General features: G+C 40.9%; 1 protein-coding gene across 1 annotated transcript in view; it reads right to left on the bottom strand.

The window, feature by feature from the left end:
- Positions 1 to 15,580, bottom strand: part of tcf3b (transcription factor 3b) — a 33,232-nt gene that overhangs the window by 3,543 nt on the left and 14,109 nt on the right. Inside the window, exons 9-22 of the mRNA XM_034146943.1 lie at positions 15,110 to 15,149; positions 14,723 to 14,729; positions 7,732 to 7,831; positions 7,544 to 7,644; positions 7,144 to 7,267; positions 6,946 to 7,004; positions 6,307 to 6,382; positions 5,681 to 5,742; positions 5,306 to 5,494; positions 4,052 to 4,163; positions 3,652 to 3,793; positions 2,666 to 2,719; positions 1,876 to 2,117; positions 1,620 to 1,768 (exon numbers count right to left, since the gene is read on the bottom strand). Coding sequence (XP_034002834.1) covers positions 1,626 to 1,768; positions 1,876 to 2,117; positions 2,666 to 2,719; positions 3,652 to 3,793; positions 4,052 to 4,163; positions 5,306 to 5,494; positions 5,681 to 5,742; positions 6,307 to 6,382; positions 6,946 to 7,004; positions 7,144 to 7,267; positions 7,544 to 7,644; positions 7,732 to 7,831; positions 14,723 to 14,729; positions 15,110 to 15,149 — 1,451 coding nt within the window. The 3' untranslated portion in view covers positions 1,620 to 1,625. The remainder of the gene's footprint in view (positions 1 to 1,619; positions 1,769 to 1,875; positions 2,118 to 2,665; positions 2,720 to 3,651; positions 3,794 to 4,051; positions 4,164 to 5,305; positions 5,495 to 5,680; positions 5,743 to 6,306; positions 6,383 to 6,945; positions 7,005 to 7,143; positions 7,268 to 7,543; positions 7,645 to 7,731; positions 7,832 to 14,722; positions 14,730 to 15,109; positions 15,150 to 15,580) is intronic.

Here is a 15,580-nt window from a genome sequence, read left to right as displayed (position 1 = left end):
GAAAGACAAGGTGTTGTAGTTTTCCTCATCATAATTGAACATAAAAAAAGTGAGCTCTTAAAACCCATGTTTGATAGCATTCATTGTCCGACCATTTACATTTAGAAATACATTTTCAAAGGGTAGTTTTCATGGTTTATGGCAGCCTTACTATTCACGTAGGGTTCACACACACCAAGGTTTCAAGACAAATGACTAGTCTTGCTAACCAATTATGTTCTACTCCAAACACAGAGTCAGGGTTCATACACTTTTTCACCAATGATTTTCAATGATTTTTCCATGACCTTTACCTAATTTTCCATGACCAAAAAAAATTACTCTTTCTCACTGAAAATGGTTTATTTTAACATGGAACAGGAAAATAAGGTCTGCATATCAAACATGTTGTGCCTATCTAAAACAAATCAAATAGTTGGCTTACTAGCTTCTACAGGCTAAAGCAACTAAACTCTCTCACCAGCAAAATACCTCGTCAGTTAAATGCTATTTTACGTTTCATTACTATGCGATACAGTATTTATTATCATTATAGTATTACTATTTCGGCGATTAGATAAAATATAAATTATATTTGATGCAACTTTAGTTACATTTCCATGACTTTTCCAAAACTTTGGGAAAAATATTGTTTTCCATAACTTTTCCAGGTCCTGGAATTTGCATTTTGAATTTCCATGACTTTTCCAGGTTTTTAATGACCGTAGGAACCCTGCCGAGTGAAGCAGCCAGTAAGAGTTGAGTGCAAAATAAGGCATATCAAAGACGAGTAATTTCCAACTTCACTGTTTCTGCTGTCGTTAATATCCTCACACAAAAACAGGAAAGGAAAAGGGCAATTATTGACTTTCTTTTTAATTGAAACAATGTCAGGAAAAAACAGCTGGTTAAGGCCTAGGAAATAACAGTCTGTGTCAGTGGCTTATTTAATGTGGTAGGCCTTATTATTATTTTATAATAATGTATTACATAATATTATCCCACCGCCATATCTGATTTAATTTGCAAGTTCTGTCATTTGAAAAACAACTTTTTGGTTCGTTTAGTACTTTAATGTTTTGATTATATCTGCTCTCAGTTTGCTATGAGAAACTCTTTGTGATATAAATATAAAGATATTATTGTTATTAGGATATTAAATTGCACTTGCTGTTCCCACCAGCAGCTTTGTTCCCAAATTCTTCTGGACAATTATCTTAAGATAAGACGGGACTTTATTCATCCCGAAGGAAATTGATGTGCCAGAGTTACAAAAATACAATAAACACAGCAGTACAATAATAATAAAACTGTACACCAACAGTGCAGTAAAAAGAGCAATTCAATAACTACAGGAAACATAGATGGTCACATAATTAATGTTAATATTAACAGTATTTAGTAGTGCAAAAACCGTAGTGGTAGTTACGTAATTGCACATTATTTATCGAACATTATTAATAATAATATTGCACATGTTATATAGCAGAGTGTTTTGTAATGATGGTAATGGTATTTATATTGCACATAGTGGTGGTGTGGAATTTCTCAGTTCCCTTGTAACAGGGGGAGGTAGTAACCTACAACATCCTCAGGGTAACATGTTCAATAATTATTATAATAGCCTGTTCACAGCCTACCTGGTGTTACATGTGGCCCACTGGGTTGTGGCCGTCTCCTCCCATACTAGGATGGCCTCCTGAGAGCTGCATGGCCGCCTCCCCGATCCCGGACACCTTCTCCTCCTCACGGCGTTTTAAACACGCTGCCTTGGGGTTCAGGTTACGCTCTGAACGAGGAAGGGGAAAACAGACACAGGCCTTCAGTACAACAGAATAACTGTGTATATAACAGAAGGAAATATGCCGTGCTTCGATGTGCAGCTTGCAGACTGACCTCTGACTTGCTGTTCTAAATTGAGGATGACGTTGACGGCTTGGTGCAGTATGAGCAGTTTGGTCTGAGGTTTGTCATGGCTTAGGTGCATCTGGCACATCTTCCCAAGCTCCTTAAATGCCTCGTTGATGTCCCGTACTCTGAGGCGCTCGCGGGCATTGTTAGCCACTCGCCGCTCCTTCTCACGCTCGATCTTCACTTCAGGGGGAAGGTCCTCATCATCTTCTTCTTCATCCAGACTACTACAAATGCACAAATACAATTTTAAAAATCATCAAAAACCTAAAGTGTTCATGTGACCTTATGGCGAGCGTTCTGTTACTTTAGCATCAATAGCATGGACAGTATATCCACAGTGTTTTACTGCATGGATGCACAACAACTCAAATGTGTGAGAAGCTATTTGCAGAACATTCCAAAGAGAGTACTGGAAATTGATAATTTGATCAAAATATCCGCCCTACAAATGTTGGATGAGTGAATGGACGGTACGCTGTGTATGCATTGTGATTACAAACTATGGATTTTAAGAAGGAAAGGCGTAATGAGCACCTTTTTGGTCATCAAAACAAAAATGGTTGTGTAGTATGGTTTCCTTTTGTTCCGTTAGGGGTAAATGTTTATTTCTGTTTTGACAAAAGGTCGTCACTCCTTTATCATTAATACAGACATATTGAAGGTCAGTGATGGATAATAACGTTTGACAATAGCTTCATGAACATGTGCTTTAATTGATGTTTGGCAAGAGCCCAAAAAGCACAACAACTTCCCCTCTTTTGGAAAAACTTACTCATCTTTCGTGTCTGTAAGGCTAGAGAGCATCTGGAGGGTCAACGCCTCCCTTCTGAAAATGTGAAATGAAGGGGGGGGGGGTTCAACATTATTAAATACCTAACAAGGTCTGGGCATACAGTGGGGAACAAAGGACAGAGGAGACGACTAAGATAAAATACATTGTCTGAATCATTTTAAGGCCCTGACACACCAGACCGAAATCGGCCGTTTTCGTTAGTCGGACGACGAAGCGTGCCCTGTCGCCCAAACTCAATTTGGTGTGTCCCGCACCGTCGGCCGTGACACGCCTTATTTGGCCTGTCATGGCCGACGCACGGCCGATTCAACATGTTGAATCGGCCGTGCGTCGGCCACAGGCAGTCGGACAAAGAAATCACTCTGATTGGCTGTTCAGCTAGCGAATCAGTGCATGAGAAGCGAAACGGTTGCTTGAGAATGTCTTCCACAAGCAACACTCCAATGGCTGATAGCTCCAGTACCGCACGAAACATGTTTTCGATGGACGAGAGTGAAAATGGAACGCACACGCTATTTGTTGTTTGTTTAGATCACGCAGTCTGTTCTTCTTCTCTGTCTTCCGGTCGTTGCCTCTTTTGAATGACGAATACACACTACCGCCGCCTGCTGGTAAGGAGAGTTATTGCCACTCACGCATGCGCAGTTCGTACGTGTTCGGCTGAAGTCTTTGCGGTGTGTTCCAGTGCGACACATGGCCAAGACGCAGGAGAACACGGCGAAGCAACAGTCGGCGTCGGCGAGTTCTCTGGTGACTGCTTGGTGTGTCAGGGCCTTAAGAGCTGACATGTGGAACCTTGTGGATTTGTCAATCCTATACATTTCATTGTGTCAAGACAATTTCCTCCTTTCTGGGATACATTTTTTTGTCATGCTGTTAAATTAAAATGCTGTTTTATAAAGGTTTTGGTTAAAAACACACATCCACGAAATGAAGAAGTAAAACGAGAGAAAGGTCGATCTTACCGTCGATTGCGCGCTGCCTTGGCTTCCTTCTTTTCATCGTCGGATTTGTCTGCAGATGAGTTTTCATCATCCTCTTTGTCTTCTCTTTTGATGTCTGAGCTGCTGGAGGAGTGCGTGGAGCGCGCCAAACCACCAGGGAGACCTAAGGAGAAACGCATGGATGTTAGGATGGTCGGAAACCACTTGAGAGGGAATGTAAAACAACAGATGAGCTTAGAAAGCTTAACAGAAGGTTCTGAAGATTTCTCAAATGTATGCACACTAGCATTTCCACAAAACCAAATGTTTGATTTAAACACCCAGACAGAAAATCATTATATGAATAAATAAAATACATGTTATTTTGCAGTGTCACTAACAACAAACTCTACTGGAAGTAATAATATCTAGTGGGACTTACTGGTGAAGCCTTCGGGCTGGCCCCCGGGCGGTGTGGGTCCGGATGCGTGATGCCCCTGAGGAAGAGTGCTGCTGGGAGGAAGGCCTGAAGCCTCGTCTTGTTTCCCTCCCTGCTGATGAAGGGGGAGAACCATGAGGTGAAACTCACAGACATATCAAAACTTCTTCCCTGTAAACACACGGCAAAGCTTCCCCAAAACAAGATGTGTTGGTACAAAGTTAAGACAGAGAAGCTACAGGGAAAAATGTACAGTTAGACAGAAGGCCATCTTAGCCAATACACATTTTCATATTTGTTGATGTTGAAATCTGTGTATAAATGTTATTTAAAGGGGACCTATCATGCAATGCTTTTGTACGTCTTTTATACATGAATATGTGTCCCCGGTGTTCCAGGGAACTCACCAAGTGTCAGAAAACACAACCCTCTCTATTTTCCTCCATACCCAAATCTCTAAAAAAGGGGCTGCAACGGATCTGATAAAAACTGATCCAGATTTGAACACTGTCCTGACGTCAGGACGGTGGCACTACGGCTATTGGGCCAACTCTCCACCTATCAGGAGGAGACAGCCACGGCCATTGCCGTTCGAAAGCGCTGGAGACGCTGTAGTACATATGCCAGGCCTGTAGGTGGTGCTGTTCTCACAGAATCAGCCCTTGCAAAAACAGAGCTACAAAAGTGCAAATTGAGCGAAATGAGGCATGGCTAAAATGCATGATCTGTTTGGTATTTTGAACAAAAAAAAGTATAAATATGCCTTATATAGGTATGGTCCTACACTATATTATTAAAATATAGCATGATAGGTCCACTTTAACTCACCGAATAAAACATTTATAAAAATACTGCCCGCTCGCAATGTTTTATTTGGCCAGTAGATGGCACAAATGGTCCCATGTTTGTTTTTTCCCTCTCAATAATGAACTCATAAATTGTACCATTTTTGTTATTTATTTAGCAACAGTTCTTTTTGGCTCTTAATTTGTTTTGCAACATATACACAACATTAAGATCAAGTGTTTGTCATGGAACAAATAACATACTGTATGTTTATTTGAACTTTCACTAAGGGCAAGTACTTGTTGCTTTACAGTACAATCTCTATTATGTCAGAGATGTTTAAGAATGGATATTATGTGATCATATTAACCTCAAGGATAAATAAACACTTGTGTTTGCTTCATCTTGTTGTCTTTCACTGTCAGTAGTACCAAGTCTCTCCAAACACACAAAAAAAAGCATGTGACTCACCATAGCAGGATGTCTGTTGCTGAGGGCGAGGCTAGCATTGGGGAAAGCTGCAGAGAGGCCCCCGAGGGCCCCGTTGTGTACCGAGGACAGCAGGCTGTGTATATCGGGAGCGCCCTCTAAGCCCTGGCCCACAGCATGGCTGCGCAGAACATGGATGGCCTCCTCCAAACGATCCTCCAATTTACTTTGCTTTATAAAACACAGTGAGGGTGCATTTAGAACATTTAACAAAAGGGAATACAAGTGCATCAATGCATGGTACATTTATGAGAAATAACTTGAAAATGACAGGTGCACTTAAGTGTTAAGCACTCAATAAGTATATTATAGCAACATTTTGCTTAACTTGTAGCAGAGAGCAATGTGTTGACTTACCAGTGAGTGTGGTTGTGCTTCATAGTTGGGTGTGGTTGGTCTTTGCCACTGAGACTGAGCTCCTGCAGGGAGGAATATTGGGAAAGTGTTAATTCCTAACCCAACAGCCAGATGGAGCTGCAGACACATTTCTGAACTGAAGAACATTAAACATGCAGAGGATCATTTTCTCTCCAAGAATTTCAACTGATTCATTTTGTGTGCCAAAACAAGGCTGCAATCAAACTGAAGTTAAATAAATACGACTGATGCAGGTATTCTGGGGCTGAAATTGAAACATTATCCTAATTTGCGGTGGCATGAATGAGAATAAAGCACCGGGTAACACCACCTGAACTCAGTTTACAAACCGTCTGATTGACAAAATGTACTCAGCTGTTAAGTTGATACAAATCTTACATCAACGCAAGATAAAGACAGTCTTTTACAAGACTAAATCATGTTTTACGAAAATGCTAATTTCTTTAAATGGTGTTTAAAACAAAACATTGCAGGTTGATAGGAGAATAAATGAATCCAAGTGCCTCGACATCACCAAATGAAATCAAAACATTTTGACGTTTCATATCCAAATAGTAAAATTATGTGTTTTTTTTAACGATTTAAATGTGAGAATCCAACTGTACCGGCAATAGCCTGAGGAGATCCAGGAGTAGATGGAGCTGAGGGGAAGTTATTACTGTTGTGGTCCGACGGGTAAATCTGAAATAATTAATTAGCAGAACATTACGACACAAAACATAACATCGATTTCCACTGCAGTTTAGTCGAACAGTGAACTAATGATGGGTAATGTGTAACCACAGTAATTTAAATAAATAATTATAAAAGGGTATTTTTAACCAATAATCATTTTTATAGAACAAAATCTTCTCTGTTGGCATTTGTATTTTTTTCCTCTCAAAGAAATGGTTTTAAGAATTGCTTGTCCTTTTTTAAACTTATTACATATTACGTATCACATTTATGATTTCAACAATATTAGGATCTTGAATTAAACAGTTTTCTTCTTATTGTAATATCTCTTCAATGTATTAACAAATCAATATTATCAATTTGAACCAAAATAATGCCAAGCCACTGAAGGGACATCTTTGTCAGCGTCACCCTCCATAGTTAAATGTACACTTGTTTGTTTTTTATTCACACAAATTGCCCGACTTCACATATTTTCACTTCAGAGAATATGAAACAAAATCACTCTAATTGTTTCATTGCCCAGCACTAATACAAAAAAAGACAATAACAAACTGAAAATAACTCACTGAGGCAAGAGCCTTCCCAATTTCGTCTCCTGAACTGCCAGCTGTGGTGCCTCGGTTGGCTGCGGAGACAAAATAAATAATGTTAGTCGGATGACCCATTAATTAGTTTTTGAGAAAAGACAAAAGAAACAAATGACCATGGTGCAGATGCTACCAACATACTTGTGTGAAAACTTCATTTAAAAAAAGTTATTTTACCCATGATGCCTTCTCCGTTGATGGTGGGCGTGTGGTTGTAGGTGGTGGGGGCCGAGTGGAAGCCGTTGACTTCGCTGCCGTGAAGAGGATAGTTCTGTGGGGACAGAGGCAGGGGTTGACGCTTCTGGAAAGAGGATACAAGTAGCTTCATAAGGCACAGACCCCTCACAGGAAATTAACATATGTGAAAGACAGATAAATAACATATAAACCAGATCAATTACAGATAGACAAGGTACATTAAATCATGCATCTCATATGATGTTAGTTTCATTACAGAAAAGGACACTTGTGCAGAACGTATAACCAATGAAAGGTTATCACTACATCATTTCCTTACATTGGCAAATTTGATTATAAATGAACGAAAATACACAAAATTGAGGTGGTTTGCACACACCATCCTGTCCTGTGGGTTGATTGCAGAGAAGGAGCCTGGCTGTCCAATGTGAGGAGAGTTACCCAGCATGGCGGAGTAGCCAGAAGACGACCAGGGGTCTTCTAATAAAGGCGGAGACAAAATTGCAAATATGAAAACACTTTCCAAAATACGATTACAAAAGGAATTGATATTCTATGAAAGGTTACCTTGCATATAGAAAGAGCCAGGGTAGACGGCTCCAGGCTTAGCACCGGGATATCCTCCATTGTCTCTTGCATACTCATCACCAGATGTGGAAGCATACACCTAAACAAACAGTGATCAGTTAGTGTTGGTCCTCAAAATAACCACTATTTACTCAAACATGGATCTTTTATGATGGATCTTTTCAAAGACATTGTTCTTAATGTGTAGCCCTAGGGATGGTCTTTTACAACATTATCTGCAACATTTATCTTATTGTATTTTTTTTTTTTACATGTATAGTTTACTTCATCTACATTACTTGCACATTGGTCTTGCAGGATAATCTCTTTTTTTTTTTAAATATATGATTTATTTCTGGCATTGTCAAACACAGAAAGCATACATACATAGAGCCTCACATGTACAATAAAGGGAGTACAAGAGACCATTCTACCAGGGTCAACAATACCAACAAAAATGTTTTGTGGTTAAGGTCTGGTTTTTTAATTTTTTGAAATAAAATAAAATCAATAATAACAACAAAAGAAACATATACAAGACATTCTAAGGCATGCAGGATAATCTCGCACCATTTTATTGTTTTATATATATCTATGTTGCATTGTTGGAGGAACCTGGGACTTAATATTTTCATTGCAATAACTAAACTGTAGCTAGTGTGCATATGATAATAAAGCCTTCAAATCTTAAATCTGTAAGAGACAAAGTAGTAAGAAATCAATCCACCCTATCCTGAAACATGTAATTACACTAGCTTCAAGTGGCCACAAGATGGCAAGAGGGAGACTGCGGGCGGTGGAGGCAGGCCGGCTTCTCGCCCGTGGAGGAGAACGCAGCGGCCATGCCATGCTGGGCACAGCGACGGCTTGAATCCCAGAGCACAGTTAGCACTTCCTCTAGCTCCCAGGACCCCAGTGACATCGCCCTGCCTAGCCTGCAGCCCCTCCCTGCAACACACTCAGTATCAGCTCGCACACATACCATGCATTCAGTGAGCCAACACACACACACACACACTCCACTGGCAATACCCCTAAAACTAGCACTATCACATTCTATATGGCATGAACGGTGGAACGGATGCCAAAAAATATGAAGATGGACAGCTCTGACATTTTATATAAGCGCCATAAAGACTCCAATCACACTCCCTTTGTAAAGATTGCCAACGAAAATGGATGCTGGGCCTTAAGTGACACACACTCCAAAGCGACATACTGAAGACGGACATGAGAAGCCCCTCAGTTTCCCCAACGCCATCAGCAAACACTCAGTCCGTCTTTTCCTCTCCTCCTCTGTAGTGCATGGCACATGGAGGAAGAGAGGAAGAGAATGGAGGCCATGCTGCAAAGAATGCTAATCCAGAGAAGGGATTTTTTCTGTAATTTGATTTAACAGGGAGAAGTGGAAAGGGAATGGAGAGATGCACTTCTAATTACAGAGCCATCTGCCTGTTCCTGGACCACATCCAACTCCACAGGCAGCTGGGCTGAGGAGAGGGAGTGAAGAGAGGGAGAGAGATGGGGGCTGGGATCCAGTCAGCGAGAGAGAGGGAGAGAGAAAGGGAGGAAGAGAGGGAGATTGCAGTGGGTAGGGGGTGGCAAAGGGGCAAGGGGGAGGAATGAGGGGGGAAAAAATGAAGGCCCTGATGATTTATGAAATGGTTAGAGAGATAAGGGGCGTAGACGGGGGACAGGAGAAGGTAATCTAAATGACTTAAACAAAGCTTGATATGGCCAGGGGAGTGTGAAGGAAGCAGGGGATTTAAAATGATCACGGTTAATTCAGGGGAAAACATGACGGAGATGGCTTCATTTAACAATAGGCTTTGAGTTGTTCTTTCATAGGGAACAATGTCAAGTGAATCCTGCTGCTCTAGATGGGAACAGAGAACCACACAATGACTGGTGCTGCTGGATAATTGTATCCTCAGGAAGAAAGGGGATTTCTAGGGTAAAATCCTCAACTAATAGGGGTTTAATGTAATTCAGGTTATGACCGTGTAAAGGTCTCTACGCCAGAACAACATTGCTTGTGGGAAGGGGCGGGGAGAAGATGAAGATTAACATCAACCTAACCTCAAAACCGCTTTATCTAACCAGGAGGGTTTTTGTGATAAGTCTACTACACAACTAGAGGGCAGGAGAGAAGTTCCTCCATGTTTCTGATTGTTGCAGATATGAGGGGGTGAAGGTTTGTGGGTGAATGTGTTGGTGGGTATAGAAGACTGAGAGTTCAGGGCAAATGAACACTGCCTTTACAGTGCATCTGTTATAGTCCATTTTCTGATTCACAGCAACATGATTTAAGTAAGAAAAGTAGATAAAGAGAATTAGAAGAGTGTGTCTAAGGGATGACGAAGAGGAGCAGGAAGGGAGGGAGTGTGGGAGGGACGAAAGACCACAGGATCATCACTGGCAGTCATTAATCTGGGCTCAGACACGGGGCTAAGAGGCCTCGCAAGCACCGCGCCTCACAACTGGGTCACTCACAGGGGGAGGCCCACCCAGGCCATCATGTGGTGAAGCGCAGGCAGAGGGCTGGGTGAGGTGGGGGAGGGGGGTTCACACACAGACATGTCATCATTCGCACTAAAACCACGCGTGGCCATCGTTCACACTGCAGGAAATGACTGAGGTTCAGACAGGGAAAAAGAGGGGGCCCTCAGCCAGACAGTGTTCACACTCGATCTCTGTGATGCAGTCACTGCGGCGAAGTGTGTGTAGACGCTGAGGTTTCAGCAGCCACTTCAACACGACAACACCCACAGGTGGAGGATAGCACTGATGTCTTTTAAAAAAAAACTAAAACTAGACTTCTCATATGGATCTAGAAATGAGCTAAGCAGCAACTTCACCATATCCATCTCTGATCCATCTCCTTACTGATTAATAGTTGATCTGAAAGTATGAAAATGTTGAATCTGTCCCAACTTGATCTCAAACTAAGATGGACTCTGAATGCAACACTGTTAACGCTTCAGTTCTTTTCCAGACAGATTACGCATCCATGGCTCCGTGATTTGGACCTAGTCAACCATACAACTCCTTTGAATTCCCTTCATCCATGCGTTGAATAAACATCAGCACAGGCATGAGTCAATTTTCATATATACTTTTGAGAGTAAATGCAGCACAGATTTTGGGGAAATTATTAAATGAGTTGCTAATGTAATGCTTTAAAGGGGGCCTGTTATGCTTATGGGGGCCTTTCCCCTGCTTCTGGAGTGTTATGTAGGTTTTTGTGCATGTAAATGGTCGGCAAAGGCTAAAATCGGAAAGTTACCTCCAGAGGGAGTTTCTCTCCTTTAAATCCCCCCCTTCCCGAGCGCCTCCATTGGACTCCATTGTTTACTTCTGTAACATAGTGACATCACTACGTAATAATCGTGCTTCTATGCCAATGTGCCAATTTGGCTAGCACTCCAACACATTGTACGTGATAGGCTAAAGAGCTGGTCATCTCTAAGCGGTTGACCAATCACAACAGAGCCGGCCAGCAGTATGCAAAAAAATAAAATAAATAAGCACTTTTTGAACATTAAAGCATGTAAACATGTCCCAGTAGCTGCACAAAATATAAATATGAACTTGAAAATGAAAATGAGCATAATAAGGCCCCTTTCAAGACACTGTGTTAATACGCAGAGGCCACAAGTGAGTAGACGAAAAGCTTCCAGATCATCTTTGAGGCTCTTGTCACCTGAGAACTACAGGAGCAAGAGGACTGGGTGACAGAACTTTGTGTCTAATGGCAGTATTTCAGATTGATGATGCAGTCGCAGCTTAAGCAACAAGATTGGGTTTCTACAGAAGGGTCCTTTAAACTAAAAATATCATATTCACCAGCATAGCATTTGTTGGGCATTAAGACCTTTCATGTATCTGCAGGGTAAAATATTAAGTGGAGCTATGTGGAATTCAAATGGAGCAAATGGCCTCTGAATCATCCATGAACTTCGGCAGCAGTGGAAATAATCTAAAAATGGGAATGATGCAACTGCAGCCTGTTTCAATTCTTTGTCAAGTCGCTTTAAACTTACAGTAAGATTCATTCAGAATATATTCAAAAATGTCCCAGTGACTTGTGCTTCCAGCTATGTGTGGTCGAAACCATCCACACATCAGCTGCTGGGAATTCTGGGCCCTCTGACAAAATGTGACAATTGGTGCAGTATATAAGAGCGCTGTATGTTACTGTGTAGCGCTTACACATAGCATTGGGGTTCGAAAGCCATGTTGAATTTAGTATCAAATAGGTTCAACTTGCCTATTTATAAAGAGGGAAAAAAAAAGGTATAAATAACTGAATATTTAGAAACTAAAACTACAAAAGATTCACCAAAATTGGTTAGTTCAACCTACCATCTTATTTTGTGCATAGTATTTACTTCCTAATCACCTAGCCATTTTATCTTGAATGTTTAAACTGCAGTGACAATTGTAATGAACAGATGAAGCTCTGGTAAGCAAATACCACCCAAAACCCCTTCGCAGCGGGAAACTGAAACCATTATTTATGCTCATCAAATCCAGACTCCTTTGACAAAAACAGTAATTTTATGAACATAAAAGTGGCTGGTCTACCACCGACTCGAAGAGTACGTTTGTTGTTTACTTTGTTGTTTAAAAAAAAGGGCAAAAGTCACGTAAAAATGCAAACAGACTAACCCATTGAGGCAGTGGTACCACATCTCCCGTGTTCTGCAATGTAAAATTATTGTTTTTATATTGCCTTAACCTGTTAAGCCCTGAGCCTGTTTTTCAGGTCTCAGGCTCGAAAATGACATTCCCAGAACAAATGACCATATCTTCCCTTCTAAAAGGGTTAAATTAATAATCTTTTTTCTCAAAGTAATGATAAACCTGTGAGTTGGATGTAGAAAAGTCAGAATCAATATAGATGTTTTTATTTTAAAGAAAATTCAGATTGAATTTAGTAAAAAACTGTAAATTATAGTGTCCGTCCAAAAATTATTTTTTACTTATAGTGAAAACTACCCTTGGATGATGGGTTAGTAGACTAAAAGCTGTAGGAATCCAAAGTACAACATATAATAAGTACCCTGTATTAAGATTGATGCAAAACAAGTGACATTTTACCTTTTTAGAGAGATTTAGCACAAAAAAAATACTTCTGGGGCCATTTGGGTGGATTTTCCATATCTCTGGCCCCCCTTGCTCGATTTTGATGGTTGACACCTCTTTCTGACCGTTAGAGCCAATAGAATCGAAGGGGGATTCCCCCACACACACACACGGTAAAAAAAAAAGGTGCGGGCTTCACGCATGCAGTTTTGCATCAGAGCGAACCTATACTCTAGCTCTGACATCTGGAAACGGAAAAGCAGTTTTATTGCTTATGGATTATCAGAAATAATTTCAAAGGGACACAGACACATTGGATTAACCTATGGATTAACTTCAGCAGCGTTTTTATCGTTTTAATGCCATTGAAGACCACTTTTGACCAGACTACGACACAGGCAAACCATGTTAGCGTTTTTAGCTATCTAGCGCCACATGTTTTGATGTCTGTTTATAAAGTCGCAAGTTCGTATCATTGAGTGATAATGTATGTACCCATCGATTCTGTGTCACCTCACGATGTGAATCGATGTGTTGGATGTGTAGAAAAGATAAATAATAAGGTTTTGTGAGTGATTTTCGGTGCAGTAATCTGTTAGCATTTTTCACTCGTTGCTAATTCAGAGGCTCAGCGTTAGCATTGTGGATTTTATTTTGAATTTTTTTTTTTAAATGATCAGTTAGAGGAGTTTCTTCCCGTTACATGGATATAAAACATTCATAGTTTATTAAATGAACATGCCCTCAGACACTGTTTCCTGCAAGATGTTGCGGGAGGGCCCCGGTACCGGGGTCTCTCGGGCTAAACAGGTTAAGCTCAGTCTGGTAGCTTTACACATAGCACGGGTTGATATAACCGCTTCTATTCCTTATCAGAAAGGGCTGTCTAAAGTTGATAGGTAAAGCCTGGAAAAAACTTTAAAAAGGGCCCTATTATGCTTTTTGAGGTATTCCCTTAGATGTAGTGTGTTATTAAGGTTTTTGTGCATGTAAATGGTCTGAACCCCAAAGTTCCTTTCTGAAAGAGTTTTTCTGCGCCCTTCCATTGGACTCCCTTGTTTACTCCCTAACATACTCCAACACATTGTACATGATAGGCTAAGGGGAGGGACATCTCTTGCGTTTGACCAATCACAACAGAGCCGGCCAGCTAAACAATCAGAGCAGACTGGGCTCTGGTTTCAGACAGAGGGTGAAAAGAGGTGCTGCAGAACAGGCAGTGTGAGAAAAATAAAGACTAGGTTTTTTAAGTTAAAGCATCACGTCACAGAGGCAAAAATACAAATATGAACATAACTTTTGCATAAGCATAACATGTTCTCTTTTAATATACATCATCTAAAATACCAAATTCTTCTGGTGGGCCATCATCCACAGCACTACACGGTTTTGCTTCCATTCAGTAACTCCTTTCTGCTTCTCCAAACTGGAGTCTTGCCCATTTTCATCTACTATTGATAAAACACTCACTCTACATAGTGTACCAGTACATTACATAATCCTATTTTTAAAACATCTGAACTATCCCTAAAAACAAATCCTTAGAGTCTTATTACAAACGTTGAACTGGATCCAACATTCAACCAGCCACCAGAACACAGATTACTTCAAACCCTCTTGCATTGGCAGCATGTTTCTTCATTACCCAAATCCAGGACCTTGGTGTTCTTACAAAACATATATTCATATTGAGCCAACAGTGAAGGTGAGTTACCAGGCTCGACAAAGTCCCCTAAATCCTATAAAATTGCTCGTCTACATGACAACCAGACCTTGAAGACCACTTGAAACCACTTGAGTGTAGTGTAAAGACAACCGCAGTGATGATGTTTATTGGGGCCTGAGTTGCCTTGTCAGCTCACTGAGTCTGACTGAGCAGAGGGTCTTTACCCCCGTCTGTCACAGAGCTGCTCAAGCAGAGTGGGGAGAGCAGTGTGTATCTGTGTGTCTATGAAGTGTGTAGTGAAAAAAGAGTGTAAGAAACTGGAGAGAGAGAGAGAGAGAGAGAGAGAGAGAGAGAGAGAGAGAGAGAGAGAGAGAGAGAGAGAGAGAGAGAGAGAGAGAGAGAGAGAGAGAGAGAGAGATAGAGAGAGAGAGAGCTAGAGAGAGAGATCCTCTCTCTCTCTCTCTCTCTCTCTCTCTATCTCTCTCTCCTCTCTTCTCTCTCTCTCTCTACTCTCTCTCTCTCTCTCTCTCTCTCTCCTACTCTCTCTCTCTTTCTTTCCTTCTTTCCCATTCCCTTGACCGTTAGCTGTGAAGTCGAGCATAAATAAGCTCTCCACCGAAGCACGGCAGGCCAGGGGGTTTCCGAATCTTCTTTGGCTGGGTTTCTACATACAGACAGAGAAAAAGGTGAAAGAGAAAAACAAATAAGGACTTAGTAAAGACACATTTGCCAATGTTATGTCAGTTCAGGTACAGTGTGTGCAGTCTGTTTTCTGCAGAATGGGAAACAAAAAACACACCGGGGCATGCGTGCATGCGTGCGTGCATGCGTGCGTGCATGCGTGCGTGCGTGTCAATGTACATGAATGTTGCTGTGCATTCATCTGCAAAAAGCTTTATTTTTATTTTTTTCTCAGTTTACCAAGACAGAAATAAACAATTTGTAGAAAACTGAATACAGAAAATAAGCAAAGCACTTTGGGTCTAGCTAGCTTAATTTCACATCTATGCACCGACAACTTTATTAAGTTGTAAGTGTGAGTTTTTTTGTTTTTTTAAGTGAAATGGTAAAGTGTTTTTATTTATTAATCATTTA

The sequence above is a fragment of the Trematomus bernacchii genome, unplaced genomic scaffold (assembly GCF_902827165.1).
Source record: "Trematomus bernacchii unplaced genomic scaffold, fTreBer1.1, whole genome shotgun sequence".
Lineage (NCBI taxonomy): Eukaryota > Metazoa > Chordata > Actinopteri > Perciformes > Nototheniidae > Trematomus > Trematomus bernacchii.
The sequence above is the reverse complement of the archived record's forward strand: the minus strand, read 5'-3'. Positions and strand labels throughout refer to the sequence as shown.